At 33.5% G+C, this 18067-nt stretch overlaps 2 protein-coding genes across 2 annotated transcripts; both read left to right on the top strand.

Annotated features, from left to right (window-relative positions):
* The first annotated feature begins 2844 nt into the window (after nucleotides 1-2844).
* On the top strand, nucleotides 2845-6109 carry LOC145106238 (putative disease resistance protein RGA3). The gene has a single exon (XM_079043253.1). It carries the CDS (start codon nucleotides 2845-2847, stop codon nucleotides 6058-6060), a length of 3216 nt encoding a protein of 1071 aa, XP_078899379.1. The 3' UTR covers nucleotides 6061-6109.
* A 5642-nt stretch (nucleotides 6110-11751) lies between these two features.
* On the top strand, nucleotides 11752-17825 carry EME1B (essential meiotic endonuclease 1B). Its single transcript, XM_079045693.1, has 15 exons — nucleotides 11752-12163; nucleotides 12748-12891; nucleotides 13186-13226; nucleotides 13336-13546; nucleotides 14422-14529; nucleotides 14635-14678; nucleotides 14762-14932; nucleotides 15038-15191; nucleotides 15281-15390; nucleotides 15487-15665; nucleotides 16681-16744; nucleotides 16845-16963; nucleotides 17086-17175; nucleotides 17263-17377; nucleotides 17528-17825. Exons 1-15 carry the CDS (start codon nucleotides 11824-11826, stop codon nucleotides 17726-17728), a joined length of 2091 nt encoding a protein of 696 aa, XP_078901819.1. The 5' UTR covers nucleotides 11752-11823; the 3' UTR covers nucleotides 17729-17825.
* The last annotated feature ends 242 nt before the right edge of the window (nucleotides 17826-18067 follow it).

Genomic DNA, 18067 nt, shown 5'->3' with positions numbered 1-18067 from the left:
GATTGTGTTGAAGATGACGTCGGGAAGAGAGCTGACGTTGAGTGATGTGTTGTATGTACCCGAAATTCGTAAGAATCTTGTGTCGGGTTGGTTGTTGATAAGTTGTGACCTTTTTGCCCTTATTTTGTTTTTGAAAAGACAGAAAAAGATCCCAAATGTTGGAACCGTTTCTTCCTTTGACGCTAACTCTTCTTCCCAAGCGACTAACGCTGATTCCTCGTTGCCGTTCAAGAATTGTCGGCCGCCATTGCTTCTTCCAAGTCGCCGGTCGCCATTGATTCTTCAATAGTAAGTTTTTTTGTTCTAATTCTTGTTACACATGAGTTTTTGTTTAATGGATTTAGGTTCCTATCGAGATACAATTTTCAACTTGTAATCCTCTTCCTTTAGAGAGCAACTGTAATGCAAATAATTGTTTTGGTTAAATGTTTCAGAGAGTTTTCTTCCTTATGTGGTTAAGAGATTTACCATTTTCTAGTTCCCATGTAACTCTTTTTTTGCTTCTTCAAATTCTTTCTGTTACAATGACATAAAATTACAAAATAAAACAAAATTCATAAAATGTTTAAAATAACTAGCCTTTTCCTGTTTAGAATATATGTTTGTTTCCCTGCTCATAAAATTGATTGTTAAAATTGATTCAACAAATTGGAATAATGTAGATAGACTGAATGTTCAGGGGATCCTATTGATGAGGGCTTCTAAAAAAAGATGATGGTGAATTGGTGATGATCAGAACAGGGGTCGGAGATGTTGATTTGGTTGCTAGTTCTTATTTGCAGGCTTGATGGTGTTGGTGTAAGGTAAAGCCAATGGACATGGAACATGGGTGGAGATGATGACGGTAATGCCCTGAAGGTGGAACTATGATGACTCTTGTTGTGTATGATGAAGGTTGTCGAGAACACAGTCTGGTTAAGAAGATGGTGGAGGCTGCATGGGAATGGTGTCAGTAGGGTCTCGTGTGTGGCATTAGATGATTATGATGGTGATGGCGGTGTTCTTAGGAGTACATGGTGAGGTTGTCTTCGGTTTTATGGTGTATCAAGGATTGATGGCTGGATGTGAATGATGGTGTGTTGGCTGAGATTAAGAGAGCATATGATGGCAGGTGGTTTGATGTAGAAGATGATCGGCTGAAAGAGAGGTAGGGTTTTACAGATGGTGGTGATGGTGAGCTTCAATCAGAATAGAGGTTTGTAGATGGTGGCGGTGATGGTGTTTCCGGCTAAGATAGGGAAGCGAAGACGATTAATGGTGATAGATAAGAGGTGACAGCTATAAATTATAAATCATTTCTGTCTTTATATTTTTTATAAATTAACATAAGGGCAAAAAAGTCAAAATTATTTGATATTATGTGGATGGATAAAAAAGACAAGTGGAAATATCATCTCCCATATCAAATGTATTTTTATCTATTTGTTTATTACAACATCCTATTTTTTCTTCCTATTGCAACACTGTACTTTTTTTAATGAAGCTTTGAGAAGTATACCATTATGTGTATGTGTTGCTACTTCCGAATACTTGCCTTTTATTGTATCCAATCAAATAAACTAATGAAAACGAACCCTTTAATGTATCCACTCTCAAAATATCCAGTCATACAACAAACAAAAAATATGCAAAAATCGGGATCTTCTACTAGTTTATATTAATAATACCCTTCCCACTCTCTACCCTTCTCCTTCCTCCACTATCATCCTCTTTCCAGGAACAATATCTAGATAGATAGAGTTTCAAGAAAATGAAACATATACAAACCGATACACAGAGATAGTTGTTGTGAGTACTAATTGTTAAACATCCATTGACATTAGGTTTCATTATCAAGACCATTATCATCTTTGTGATAGATAGAAAAAATAAATAGAATTCCAAATCAGGAACCTAACCGATATAACTAAAAAAATTCTTTGGATCTATTTTCAAAGCTTCTTAATTTTTATACTTGCTGAACTAGAATCTAGCTGAACAACGCTCTTCAATCTTTCTCCTCAGTTTTTGTAAAAAGGTAGTCGAGGGGTTGATTTCTTCAAACCGGCAATTGATTTCAAAATCTTCTTTATTTTCAGTTTTGTTTACTTCTATTTCATATTTCTCCATTCCAACAGAAGAAGAAAGTAGTTGATGGGGTTGATTTCTTTGTGGTATTGGGCTATGAGAGGGGGTCGGGTTAGGGATAGTTTTAATGGGATTTTTTTTTTATTAATTTAAATTAAAATATTGAAAATAAAAACCCATCAAAAGGGGTAAACTAATAATTTTTGATCAAATTTGTAACAAAAAGAAATCATAGCGACCAGCTACACAAGAAATTAAAACGAAAAGGACTATATATCCTCATCAAGCAAAAACGTGTGGGACAATATATGCAAATAATTCCATATTCCGTATAAATGGATAAGAAAAATCTATCCCACCCATGTAAAGAAATATAGGGATTAAAATTGAAACATATATTTAATTACATATCATATTACAATAAAGGAATATCAAAAGGTAAATAAAAATAACCCAGAACATTCATATATTAACTAATTAAACATAAAATGTTATGATATATTAATATGTTAGATAAGAAATAATTAATGACACAAGGTAAAAAGAAAAGAAAGGAAAAAGCAAGTATATGTTCTAAACTTGTAACTTAGGAAAGAGATAACTCAATTTCTTGACACCTTCGGATTCGATAACATTTTCCACTACACACGCCAACATATGAATTTCCTTTTCCATTCATTGGGTATCTCTTTTTTCCACCATCCCATAGACCTAATTTATCATTTTCTTTTTTTCCCGCCATTCTTCCACTCCTCCTCTCTCTTATCAACAGTAAAAATGGCCGAAGCTTTAGTCACTATTGCTGCCGAGGGAATACTGAAAAAGGTTTTGTCTATCGCTGCTGGCGAACTCGCCATTTCTTGGGGTTACAAAGAAAAGCTGACCAGCCTCCACAAGACATTGGAACTGATTCGTGCCAAGTTGCGCGATGCAGAGAGACAAAAGGAGACAGAGGCTGTGATGGTGTGGCTGAAGCAGCTAAAAGATGTAGTGGGAGAAGCTGATGATGTGTTGGATGAGGTTGATTACGAAATGTTGAGGCGTCAGATAAAGAAACAAGATCGGATGGCAAGAAAGGTAGTGTGCCTTCCAAGCTTGAAAAGGTTTTCATTTCGTTATAAAATAGGTCATAAAATCCAAAACATCAATGAAAAGTTGCTTAAGATCAATACAGAAGCAAACGGTTTAGGACTACAAAATGAACACCCTATTGGCCCTGTTATAGATCGTCTCTATTGGAGGGAGACTGTTCCAAATCAAGAAGAATTTAAAATTGTTGGTAGGGATGATGATAAAATGCGTATCATTGGACTTTTAACCCAATCAAGAAAAGAAGAAAAACTTAGGATTGTTCCGATTGTGGGAATGGGTGGGATAGGGAAGACTGCTTTGGCTAAGTTGGTATACAATGATAAAAAGATTGAGAAACATTTTAATGTTAAAGCATGGTTGTGTGTTTCGGTTAAGGTTGACATCAACACACTTCTCGCAAGGATCTATGAATGTCTTTCCCAGAAGAAACCTACCTCAGACTTAAGGGTCAATTTAATAAAAAGTCTTGAAGAGAAGTTGGCATCAAAAAGATATTTGCTCGTCTTGGATGACGTTTGGGTTGAACAGAGGCCATATTGGGAAGAGTTTAGGAGTTGCATGCTAAAAGTGAACTCACAAAATGGAAGTGGAATTCTTGTCACTACAAGGAAGCTTGAAATCGGAACTCATGATATGATCATGGATTCTTGTCATCTAAAAGGTCTTTCCATTGACGAGTGTTGGTCAATTTTTAAAGAAAAAGCATTTGTGGCAGGAAAATCACCATCGCTAGAAATAGAGATTATAGCGCGCGAGATTGTAAAAAAGTGTGGCGGTTTACCATTGTTGTTAAATGTAATAGGTGGCATGTTGGCAAATTACAATGACATGGAGAAATGGTTGTCCATAAAAAATAGCAAGGTGTGGGATCTAGAAGAAGAAAAGGATAGAGTTCAAAAGAGTTTGGAACTAAGCTTTGATAATCTCCCTAATTTTATCGTCAAGAAATGCTTTGCATATTGTTCCATCTTTAAGAAAGATATAGTCATGGAAAGGGAAGAATTGATCCAACTTTGGATGGCTTTGGGGTTGGTTCAAGTGGATGAGGAAAGAAACAAGGGAACAGAGGATGTGGGAAATGATATTTTCCAGATTTTGGTTAGCAATTCATTGTTCCAGGATGTTGAAAGGGATAAATATGGTCATGTCACTTGTTGTAGAATGCATGATCTAGTGCATGATCTTTCCTTATCAATTTCCAAACATGAAAGTTTACGTGTGGTGGGTGCAATCAATGATGATATATCTCATATTCCTCATGTTAAACATCTCGCTTTTTACCAAGAACAGAACGAGGACAATGAACTTGAAGCTAATGTTTATATGTTCATTAAAAGGGATACTGTGGCTAGAAGTTTGCATACATTGTTCTTCAATGGTGAAGTTGAGAAGAAATTTTCATTTCAGCAATTTAAGAGCATTCGGATCCTAAAACTCAAAGGTTGTACAATAGAGAAGATAGACGATTCAATTGGAGGGTTGGTGCACCTCAGGTATCTTGATTTGTCAGGTACCGAAATTCGTGTTCTACCACAATCTATTGGCAAATTATACCATTTGCAAACTCTGAAGCTGCTAAGTCGCCATGATCTCAAGTTTCCAAAATCCATGAGAAATTTGATAAGTCTACAATATCTCAAATATGGGGGAACCTTTCCAGCCAATATTGTGGGGCATTTAATTTCTCTTCGAACATTGCCTTCCTTCGATGTACATAAAAAGAAGGGCTATCGAATTGAAGAGCTAGGTCGTTTGAAAAACCTTAGTGGAAAGCTCTGTATTTCCAATCTAGGAAATGTTTGTAGCAAAGATGATGCTATCAAAGCAGATTTATCTGGAAAGAAAAATTTATACGAGATTGAATTCAAGTGGAATATGGAGAATCAAGGTGACAACAGAAACGACAAGGATGTATTGCAAGGTTTGCAACCCCCAAAAGATTTGAAAATATTGAAAATTAATAAATTTTCTGGTGATAATTTTCCAGAATGGGTAATGAATATGGGTATCTATATTGATGGGAAAGAGACACCCCTTGACAAGCTCGTGGAGATCACATTAAATGACTGTAGGAGTTGTCTCTATCTTCCAAAGCTTGAACACCTACCACATCTTCTGGATCTTGAGTTAAGAAAAATGGACAACTTGACATGCTTAAGGAGTTACTTAGTCGAATGCAACGATGTTACTGGATCAACGATGCCTTTGTCTCCATCATTGAGATCCCTGAGACTATTTCGTATGAAAAGACTAGAAAAGTGGATAGATGGAGAAACCAACAGCTCAAAAATGATCTCGCCTGTCCTTGAGAAGTTAGTGATTATTCATTGCCCAAAGATTATTCTCTTAGATGAATGTCACCCCCATCCTCTTGCTTTCTTAGAGATATGGATGTGTACAGGTCTGGTGTCCATTAAAAGCATGAAAGGCCTCACATCTCTCGTATCTTTAAAAATTTTCTTGTGTCCTAGTCTTTTAGAAATAACCAATTTGCCAAGCCAGTGTCATGCTTTAAAGACTTTGCAAATTTTCCATTGTGAAAAACTGACTTCCTTGCCCCACCGAATTTTTGACTGTTTTGCCTTCTTAAATGAGTTGACACTTGGTCCATTCTCGAAGGAGCTCAATTCTTTTCCAAGTCTCCAAGGCATCGAGAAGTTAAAGGATCACCTTCACTCGTTAACATTATACGGAGAGGATCATTGGAAGTCAATACCAGAAGAAATTCAACACCTCACTTCACTGACTCAGTTAAACATTGTTCGATTCGGAATTTCAGAGGTGCCAATGTGGTTAACGAACATGCCATCTATTCGAGACATTGATTTCAGTTATTGCAATGGGCTAGACGAAGAAAAGGTTAAACGGGAGCTCCGAGGGAAGCAAATGTCATCAAATTAAATTATTGGAGTATAAATAGAGAATTTAATTAATTAGATATTTGAGTGTATTGGTGCATAAATATGTTGTGTCATTCATCCTCTTGTTTAATAATAAACTCTATTCTCACTTTCTCCCCTGTCATCCATTTTGTACAAGACATGTATCTTTGTTCAATTATAAGAGGCAAGCACAAAGGAAGTATAAGCATGGGATATAAGTTCGAAATTATGTGGGTGAGGTATGCTTTTAGTCCGTCAGTTGTTTCTAAGAAACAACACTACCAGAAAAAAGACTTTTAATGGCAAACGAATTACGATGTACAACAGTTATATGACAGACAAAAACCGTTTCATACAAATATGTCATGTTTTTTAAAATATTAATAAATTACGATAATTTATTGTCTAAACTAAAAAAACATTGAATACAGTTTATTTTATGTTCATTTTCACTCAAAGTCGTCTTCTTATTATTGATGCCGTCTTCTTACTCCACGTGCTCGAGAAATCGACTCGACTTTGCCGCCATCGGTCACGCCATTGCCGTCACCACTTGACGCACACCTTCTCTCTAAACACCATCTTTGTTACGCCCCGTTTCTTGTCCATTCATATAGTTGAACTTTTAAACCTAAAGAGGGATAATAATAATAATAATAATAATAATAATAATAATAACTAGAAAAGATTCCCCCTGCGTTGCAGGGGGTTGGAAGGTAAGTTAAAAGTGAGATACTACGATTAACAGAGAACAAAAAGTACATTGCTATTTTTGTAATAACATTTCTGAGTTTGGTGATGATATATAAACTAAAATTCATGATTACAAAAAGGGCTTCCTTAACATAAGGTACCCTATGAAGTTTCACTTTATGAATAAATGGTTGAACTGTTGGAAGTTTAAGAAGCAGTTGGAACTCTTACAATAACTCCTACAATAACAATCATATAAAAAACATTTCAGTGATAAATCAATAAAGTTATGAAAGTATGTTGTGCTTTTTTTATATACTTTACCCTTATTTGAAGAAAAAAACACATACCTCCAGAGATCCACTTTCATGAAAAACACCTTCAATTTACCTGTAAAGTACACCAATTACATATTATTATTGTTGTAGTTAATATTAAGAGTTAATTACATTTTTCGTTCCTAAAGCCTTACTGAGTTTTTCAAATTTGGTCTCAAATAGGAACCAAAATTGTAGGAGAATTTTTTTAGACCAAAACTTGAAAAAGTCAGCTAAAATCATGTCCAAAAATGTAATTTAATCTAATATATTAGCTTTAGAGAGAAGTGGGAGTATGAATTATGTGATGAAATGAAGGTGGTGGTGAGGGCTTCTATGGCCGAGATTAAGAAGAGGAAGAGAAGGAAGAAATAAGTGGTTATTACATGGAGGATTAGAGGTCTTGGACTTAGATATATGTGATACAAATAGCTTGGATTGCCATTAAGTAAAAGTGAGGTGTCACTAATTCAAGTTAATTCACTTTCTTTTTCTTTTTTTTATATGTGGGCCGAGAATTGGAGAGGGAGAAAAGAAATTTGGTGTTGGGCTTATTTTTGATTACTGATCGAAATTGTATAGCCCAAAATAGATTTTTCGGCCCATTGGGTCCTCATTAGGGGTTTACAGCCCAAAAGAGGTATGAGAGATGGGTTTTCGGCCCACTATAATTAAATACATGGTTTTCGGCCCAATAAGGCCCATGATGAGTCTTATTGCCCAAAATGCTATAGTTTAATGAATATGGGTCCAACTAGGGCCCAAATGAGGTTTCTTAACCCAACATTATCAAGTTGAGGGTTTATTGGCCCATTAGGCCCAACAAGAGGATCCTGGTCCAATAAGAGTTTAAACCGGGAAATTAGGGTTACAACCCAAAGTTGAGTGAATGTAGTGCATTGATTTAGGTTTAGGGCTTCACGTGTGAATTTTGATTCGAATAGTTGTTTTTTAATGAGTAATATGTATAACATCAAACTTGGAGTTACGAGATACATCAAAAGTTGATTACATTTGGACAAAATCTCCTAGACCAAAATGTCAGTTGTGACATATATCATTTCGACCAAACCCTAATCAGCCTCCATAGCCTCATTTCGTCCTTAAACCTTATTTGCAAGGAAGTGTGAGATTTGAGCTTAAAGGTGTGTTTGGTGGTCTTTCAAGAGGGTGTACAAGAAGAAGAAGGTGGTGTTCAAGTCTTGATCAAGGAAGGAGCCTTTGGATCCTGAATCTAGAGCATCTTGGAGAGCTTTTGAAGGTAAAAAGCTTGCATCTTGTCTGCCCTCCTTACTTGTCGAGTTAGGGTTTTTTAGATTCCACTTTTGAGTCCATAAATCATCTCTTGTGTGTTTGGAAAACTCCAGGGATTTGGAAGGTTAGATCTAAGACTCTTGGAGTTGTTTAAAGTATAAAAATGCAAGCTTGATGTCTTCTATGGCTCCATGCATAAGTTAAGACCTTTGGAAAGGTCTTAATGAGGTAGATTGAGTTGTTGGGATCTTATATAGCGTGCAAAGTCATAGAGTTTCCAACTTTATGCCTTAGGACCATTAAATCGACCACTTTCTCCATGCCCATGCTATGAAAACTTCCTCTATGCAATTCTTTTCCTTCTTCTTGTTGCTGCATATCTCGCTTGTACACGTATTCTCTTTGTGTTTAGGGATTTCTGATATCTCTATCTTTTTTATCCGGATTTCGTATCTATCTTTCTCATATTTGACTGATTTTGTATGCTCATGCCTAATCCTCTTGATTATACTATCTATGCCTATCTTTCAATCCGGATTTGATATCCCTCTCTAACCTCTTCAAGGCATGGGAAACCTAAAAAAGCAAAGGAGAGACGAATTTGAGTAAAGTGCCTGCATGCATTAAGAACTTAATGGACTTTTGTGCATGAGTGGTTTGTACGTTGGGCTTACTATGTTGTACGTTGCGCATATAACCCCTTAGCCCAGTACGCAAAGCGTACAAAAGAGGTACGCTGGGCATACGCTCTTACGAAGCTTTGGGCCTTGGCGGACTTCGGACCTTTAGGCCCTAATGGTTTTGGGCCTGGACTTGCTGGTGTTTAGGCCTAAATTTATCTTTGGGCTAATGATGGTATGATTGGGTCTATTGGGCCTTGTGGCCCAATATAGAATTGGACTTTGATGCTAGGCCCATTAGCAAAGGAGTAACTTTTGGGCCGTTTTAGAGGGACTTGGACTTAGGATTTTGGGCTCTTTGATTAGGCTGAGTTATAATCCTAATTAGGGTTATATGTATATTTGTTCAGTGTGAGAGTTTGGGCTGGTAGTCGAGAAACTATTGTTTTCAGCAGATTGAGGCGAGTCTTCTCACTATCCCAATGGGTCGAAGGCACTAATGTCGGCCTATTACCTGATATGAGATTTCAATAGTTGAATATGCAGTGGTTTTGTTATTTGGTATGTATTGACTTATGTGAAGACCATGGGGGGGGGGGGGAGCCCGTGACATTTGGTAAGACCATGAGGGGAAGCCCATGACCCTTGGATATAAGACCATGGGGGTAGCCCATGGCATCCCAGTTGAAGACCATTGAGAGAGTCCATGGCAAATCTATATGTATATGTGCACGACATTATGTGGTTATGTGTTTTGCGTATTTTGGGAAACTCACTAAGCGTGTGCTTACAGTTTTGTTGGGTGTTTCAGATACTTCTGGTTCTAAGGGCAAGGGCCCGGCTTGATGGCGCAACGTGCACTCTCCAGTATTTCCGCACTAGTTGTTTTGGTTATCCCTGATCTTTTGAGCAATGTATTTATGTAATGGAATTTTGGAAAAACAATTATGAATGAGATTTCTAATTATTAAATGAAAATTTTTATCTGAATTTTTGGGTTGTTACATATTTTGTCAGGAAAGGCATCATATGCTCATTTCATAGTGAATGTAAATGAATATAAGTTTGGGTATTACCTTACGGATGAAATATATCCTTCATATTCCACATTCGTGAAGACATTTCAACACCAGTGAAACCAGTAGACAATTTTTTCAAGAGGAGACAAGAAGGAGCACATAAGGATGTAGACCGTGTTTTTAAGTTCTAAAGTCGAAGTGACGCATAGTTGAACATGCGAGCAACCATATGAGATATGCACTCTACAAGATATTATGTATGCATGTATCATAATGCATAATATGATGATTGAAGATAAATACGAAAAATTACAGAGCATATGCCCACAGAACCTATACATGTGCAATTTCAACCAGGGACAACAAAATATTTACATAGAGTTGTTGATATTCAAGATACACGAAAACACATGCAACTACGAGAAAACTTTGCGGATTATATGTACGATGGTAACAAAGATGAAGAATAATAAATTTAGGGCCGGGGGGGGGGGGGGGAATGTATTTTTTTTTTTTTCGTATTGTATTATTTTTATTAGTTTTTAGGTTTATCGTATTTTTTCTTTCTTAAAATGTTTTTTTTAGTTTTTAAATATTATTTTTTCTTTCTTGTAATGTTTTTTTTAGTTTTTAAATATTATTTTTTCTTTCTTGTAATGTTTTTTTTAGTTTTTAAATATTATTTTTTCTTTCTTGTAATGTTTTTTTAGTTTTTAAATGTTATGTTTAATTTAAAAACTAAGTTTTATTTAAATAACATGTTTTATTAAATTACATTTGTTTTTATAAATATTAAAAAATTAATAAAAAAAGGAAATGATAACATGGGAAATTAGTGGGTGTTATTAGGGCTGACAAAACTGCACCACGGAAAACCAACCAACATGTTACCAACCGAATCAAGAAAGTTGGGAGCCAATATGTTTGGTAGCCAACATCATTGGTTGATAATACCATACCAATTAAGCAATTTTGGTACGGTAATGGTACAAAAGTTTGAATATCATAGTAATATCGTACCAACTAATTCATTATATATATATATATATATATATATATATATATATATATATATATATATATATATATATAACAGAATCATATATTTCAATTAACAAGTGTGTTTAGTGTTTGCAGTTTAAAAAATATTATATAAGTCATTTGATCGCATTAGTCAATAGTTATTATCACGTTAAAACACAAAATAAAAATGTTACTTTATCTTTATTTCAATAGAATTCTTTTGTAAAGTAAAAGAACTAAAAGAACTATGTAACTAATTTGTTTATTATACTAATTTTACTAAATGTGAAAATTACCTTATATCTTTGTTAAATCTTACAATAAAAGATTAAAAGAAGTTGGTATATACCATTACCATTTGTACCAACCAAAATTGTTGGTAGACGAACATATTGGTACCAAGTATACTTGGTACGGTACTGGTAACAAACTTTGTATACCAACTATAATTGGTATACCAACTATAATTGGTACGGTACATGGTTTAGGGAAAAAAGAATCGGTACGGTACCAATTCCACCCCTAGGTGTTATAACATGTTGATCATTTTTTTAATTAGTGTTATAACATCAACGGTGATGTGGCATGTGAGGTGACATCAAAATGATATTATAACATCCCTTAACATGTTGTCAATACCTAATAGTCTAAAAGGAAAATAAAAAAACTATGAAAATAAAAAAACTATGATACTACCGAGAAATAATGAAAAACGAAATGTAACTTCAAATTCAGGACTAAATATATAACTTTAGTACAATATAGGGGGTAAATGTGTGCATGTAACCCACACCTTTTCTGTGCAAATCAAATTACCCGCTGAGTTGACCCATTCGAAAGTGCCTTCTCGTTCTCAATGTCTAACCCTATGCCGGTGAACATAATCTCCGACGACGACACAACCCCACTTCAGTTTAAATCCAAGAAGCAAAGAATTAGTTTTGATTCGAACGCTACAACAGTCTTCATTATCGATGACGACCCAACTCCTCGCAAGCCATCGCCAAGTCCCACCGCTACTTCGACGCCTTCAGTCGTACCCGAGACGCCCTCAGTTGCACCGGAGACGCCTTCAGTTGTACCAGAGACGCCCATGGTGGAATCCCCGAAATCATATGTTCCAATAGTCAGATGCACCAATGCTGTGTCGGATCCCCAACCCAGATTCTCTTCATCTCCCAATCCTAAGCCCTCTGGTATGTCTTTATTGCCCTTTAGGGAGGGAATACACCTTTGTGGCTGCAAATTAGGGAGTATCATTTGCTTCATGGGATTTGATTTTTCTGGTGATATTGAATATGTGGAAATCGGTTCCTGGCTGTGGCTTTGAGTTATTGTTCTATGATATAATTTTGTTTAATTATTTCTGCAACTTCTTTTGGGTTCTTTGTTTTGAAAAGCCGAAGGTGGTTGCAAACATCTAATGATAAAATTATTATTCTTGTCCAGCTTTGTCCTCACCAATCACTAATGCCTTATAAGAAACACAATACTTTTCAAACTCAAAATTGAAACATTAAGTTCTAGGAAAACCTGATGATCACATTAAACATTACATTTCATCCAACCAAAGGTGTAAGAGTAGGATGCTGTAAACCATACCTTTTGTTCCATTTAAGTGTTGTTTTTTGGTGTTATATTAGTGTAAATTGTGGTCATCCAACAACACCAGTAACATTTTCACAAGGCCCTTTTTTTTCTTTTTTTCACACTAAGTGTTGTTAGGATAAAGTGGTGGCAAATTTATAACAAGTTTAATCCTTTTATACATGTGTTACAGGATTGATATGTTTAGAATCTGATGAGGAATATGAAGGGTTTGGGAGCTTTCATGAAAAACTCAATGAGCCGAAATCACTTACTCTAGAAGTGGAAAACAATTTAGAAATGCCTTCTACATGTTCAAAATCCTCTATGTTACATGGTTAGTTCTGATCTACAATTTTTTCCTTATGTCATGTGTGCTTTGTCATTTCAAAACACCAAAAAGGATGTTTTTTTTTGCTTTAAATAAAAAGTGAATGCATAATGTATTCAGGTAAATGGCTAGACAAAGTGAAACCTTAATGGCACTAATGGTGAATCAGTGTAATTGTTCTATATATGATTAATTGGAAATCTGTGAAGTGGTTTCTCAAAATATTAGCTAAATAACATGTTTGTTAATTCATGTGCTTCTTTTAGTCACCCATAAGTAATACAAGACATAAATGTGCAGATAGCTCTTGTTTATCACCTATGTTAGAAGAACTACCTCAGGTACTTTCTCCTTGAATGTTGTTACCTATTTTAAGTTCTATAAGATATATAATTCTCTCTTCCTATAAGCATAGTTTTTAGTTTTTTAATTATTTGAAAGGGTAGTCAGGTTTCTGATCATTTTGGAGAAGAAGATGATATTCAGGATCCAACAAGTGAAACAAAGGGTAATAATGTAAATAAGAAAGGAAAGACAAGTGAAGAAGAAAAAGATCATTTGATGAATGAAAAGAAACAACAAAAGGAGGAATCTTTCAAAGGATATGTTCCATTAGTGAGATGCAACAATTCTATTCCATCTTTCAATCCTAAGCCCTCTGGTTTGTCTTTTTTTGCTCTTTATTGTTTTTATTAGACAAACACATAAATTCCTTCATTTTAAACCACAACGTTTACCATAAAGTATGACCTAAAGTTATATGTAGGTTTTTAAACATCATTCTAATAACATTTCATGTCTAATTTTCCATCAAAATAAAGACTCAATTATCTCATTTGAGTCGATTTCCAACATAAATCAACAACCAGGTTAAGCAATTATCTTCAAATTAAGCAAACTCAAAGCCTAAGTTTTATAAAATGTTAGTAAACATACTAATAATAGATTATAATCATATAAACAAAGCATCTTACCTTGATTAAATCTCCTAAAGTCTAATTCTTCCATTTAAATTAAACAAGTTCTTAATCTTTTCACATGGTAAAACAAGTCCAATATTAACATTTAATCCCAATACAAAATTATTTAATTACCTTCAATACAATGAAATGTCCTCTTTTTCTCAAATATGGTATTTTCAAGATGTAATTTTTGAACCCTAAATTATTCCAAAGAAGGCATCTCTGTTTCTATTAACAAGTTTGGTGACTAGAAGTTGTTAAACACTACAGAGAAAATATTGGATTAGATCTTAAGACTTAAATATACTTTTCCTTTTATCCTAAACCTTCTCTATTTGTTCATTATCTTTAATCTTTATTTTTCAAACTCTTGTCATTCTGAACATCAAAGCTATCAGCCTATCATAAAATTGTGAAAGATACTTAATTGTAATATGAAATCTTTATTCTCTAAAAGTTATAAATTCCAAATTCAGTGTATTTGATCATTCTATTTTACTTAAGCTAAAGTCTTTGTTGGTTACAAGTTTAATCCTTGTACACATTATTAAAATTATAAAATATTCTGTTACAGGATTGATATGTTTAGAATCTGATGATGAATCCGAAGAATTTGGAAACTTCCCTGAAAAATTAAAAGAATCCACATCACTTCCATGTCCAAAATCCTCAATCTTACAAGGTTAATTCTGATCTAGAAATTTATTTATAAAATCGTTCTTTTTTTTTTCATTAATTCAAAAAGAAACATTCTTATATAACACAAGACATCTATATATATTTGCAGACAACTCTTGTTTCCCATATATGTTAGAAGATGAACCACCTCAGGTAATTTCTTTTTGAAATTTATAAACCTTATTTTTCTAGTCTATAAGATTCCTAGTTTATTAATTATTTGAAATGGTAATCAGGTCTCCAGTCTTTCTGGAGAAGAAGATGATATTGAGAATTCGACAATTAAAAACATTAGTCCAAAAGGTAAAAAAACAAAGGGTAATAATGTAAATAAGAAAAGGAGTAATGGCGGAGTTACTAAGGAAGAAAAAGCTCGTTTGATGAATGAAAAGAAACAACAAAAGGAGGTTCGTGTTTTACTTTTACCTAACTTAAAAAAAAATATAAAATTGTTTATGTAATATTATATTAATAACTTACTGATAAATAATACATCTTATATAATATTTAAGCAAGAGAAGCTACAAAAATTAGCTCTCAAGGCACAAGCTGCAGAGATGAAGAAAATGCAAAAAGAAATTCAAAGTTATGAAAAAGGAAAGTTTGCTCAAAAATCCATTGTAGCAAACATCGACACTAAAGTAATAGAACAAGGCTCAATTGGAGGTAAATTCAAAGATTGAATTTTATATTTAAAAAAAAATATAAAATTGTATTATTTATTATTTAATAATGTGTCTTGTCTCTTAGTTTAGGACAACTGCTTACACGGTTTGCTGAAAAAGGAATTCAATATCATATCACTTCAAATGCTGTTGAAAAGTCGATTATTTGGAACATGTCTGTTCCAGAACACATCACACATGTAATGAAATCTTTTATTTTAATTTATGGACTTTTTCAAAAAAATAAAAATGATTTTGAAAAATTGAAAAGTTTTAATATATAATATATTTAACAGGCGTTGACTCGTGGGACTGAAATCCCATATGTTTTGGTGATTTTTGAGGCTGAAGAGTTTTGCAAACTTGTGATGGATGAATCTTTGTTTATGGATCATGTGACACGTGTTCAATCCATGTATCCATCTCATACCATTTGTTACCTCACAAATAGACTTAATTCCTATATCAACAAGAGGTATTAATTTCACAATTTACTTTTAGGGATTTGGATTTTAGCTACTGAAGCTGAACTATTTTATTTATTGATTTAGAATTTTAACAAAAAACAAGTGATGTATGTTTTTTTGTTTTTTAAATTTTTAGGGTTAATCTCATAAAAGACCTTATGTTTTTTTTTTTTTTTTTTTTTTTTTTTTTTTTTTTTTTAAGAGATTAAACCTCATATGTATTTTTTGCTTAAAAAAGACCTTGTGTTTTTTCATTTTTTCCGAAAAAACCCTCAACTTTGTCTTTTTTTTCCTGAAAACAACCCTCAACCTTCTAATGGCTTCCAAATAAACCCTCAACTTTGTGGTTTTTCGCGAAAAAGCCCTTACATTTTACATTTTTTTTGGAAAAAAAATGACTAAAAAGGCCAGATTGGAAAAAATGAAAAAAATACAAGGTCTTTTTCAGGCAAAAAATAAATTTGAGGTTTAATCCACCTAAAAAAACACAAAATATAGGGTCTTTGATGAGATTAACCCCCGTAAAAACTTGTAAAATGTGAAGATTTTTTCGAGAAAAACTAAAAAAATTGATGGTTTTTTTGGAAACAGTTTGAAATTTGATGGTTTTTTTCGGAAAAAATACAAGGTTTTTTTCGGGCAAAAAATAAAATTGAGGTTTAATCGGGAAAAAACACAAAATATAAGGTTTTTTATGAGATTAACCCCAATTTTTATATGTAAAACACCTAACCTAACCTAAAATTCGTTTTTTAAAAAATTAAAAAACCAAATTGTTGGTTTTTCTAATGGTTTGTCTTTTTTTGCACACCCTAGATAAAATGAATAAAGTACGTTGTCATTTTCTGTATTTCACTTCATCATTATAATATGCTTAATGCATACAAAAAAATATTTTATCCTTATATGGGATTCGAGTGGGCCCCAATGAAATGAAGCCAAGTGTATGCTTTTCTTTTTCCTATTTAAAGTTGAACTTTTACATAACTTTTTATCTTTATTTGATGTCTTTATGTTTGCAAGGGAACAAGAACACTACAAGAACCCTGGAAATCATAGTGGGTGGAGGCGTCCACCTGTGGAACAGGTCTTTCCTTCACAAGTTTTTTAATTGAAATTTAGTTTTTAAATACAATATAATAATAATAAAAAAACATTATTATTTTTTTTTTTTAAACTTTTCACAGATGTTGTCAAATTTAACAACACACTTTGTTGGAGTACATTCAAGATTATGCACAGATGAATCCGAATTAGCTGAACATGTTACAGGTCTAACATCCAGCCTCGCCTCTTGCCAGTTTAGGTACTTTTTCTTCACATTTTTTTTTTCAAAAAATTGCAATTATTTATTATAAGTATTAGAAAATTATTTCATTTGATTTTATGCTAATGTCCTTTTTTTTTTTTTTTTTTTTTTTATGTTAGGAAGAAGCTTACGCGTTTATCGGTCAATGCTAATAATGGTACCCTTATTCCCAAAGATGCTGACCGATTTCTAATAAAAAAGAACATTTGGTAACAACTTTTATTATACTCTAAATTAAAAAGTAATATGTAGATTGTTATTATTTTATAATATTTTAATTTTTGTTTTCCTTGTAGGTTAAAAGCATTAATAGCAATTCCAAAGGTACAACCACGTGCTGCCATAGCAATATGGAAGAAGTATCCAACCATGAAGTCACTCTTGACTGTGTATATGGATCCAACAAAATCGGTCAGTATCAAATAAATGTTTTTTTTTTTTATTATAAAACTATTTAAACTTTTTTGTCCAACTGACATCAGTTCCAATCTCAGTCCAATGCATGTGTACAACACTGCAAGAATGGTTTATTCTTAATTGTGTAGTTTTAAACATATGTAGGAGCACGAGAAAGAGTTTTTACTTGAGAATTTGAAAACGGAAGGAGTGGTTGGAGATAACAGAAGATTAGGAGAGATTTGTTCCAAAAGAATTTATCGGATATTAATGGCTGAACGTGGGTCCACCAAAACCGATGATGTGGAAAATGGTGCTGATTTTTTTAGCCCTCAATCATCACAAAAAGTAAAAACTATGTTTTAAGCAAATGTATCTCTGGGTTTGTTATGTTTGTATCTATATGTGAATTCTATGTCCCATTCAAGAAAATTAGTGTTGGTATCATATCATTATATGATCATTTTATTATTATGTTTTAGATTTATTATGATGCTAAAGGTGCATAGTCATTTATTGTTGTTTTGACATAATTAAACGTTGTCTTTATCTACTGAAAGTCTAATACCAATGGGCTTGTGGCCTAGTGGTATATACTTGGTGTGGTGGAAATGTGTCAATCAATCAATTGGTTGAGTTCAAGGTTTAAATCCTGTGGTAGATGAAACTGTGTTGGCTCTTAAAAAAAATCTATTGATTATAACA

This window comes from Lactuca virosa, chromosome 4 (genome assembly GCF_052849685.1).
Source record: "Lactuca virosa cultivar CGN04683 chromosome 4, Lactuca_virosa_CGN04683_v6, whole genome shotgun sequence".
Classification (NCBI taxonomy): Eukaryota; Viridiplantae; Streptophyta; class Magnoliopsida; order Asterales; family Asteraceae; genus Lactuca; species Lactuca virosa.
This window is presented reverse-complemented; position numbering and strand designations above follow the sequence as displayed.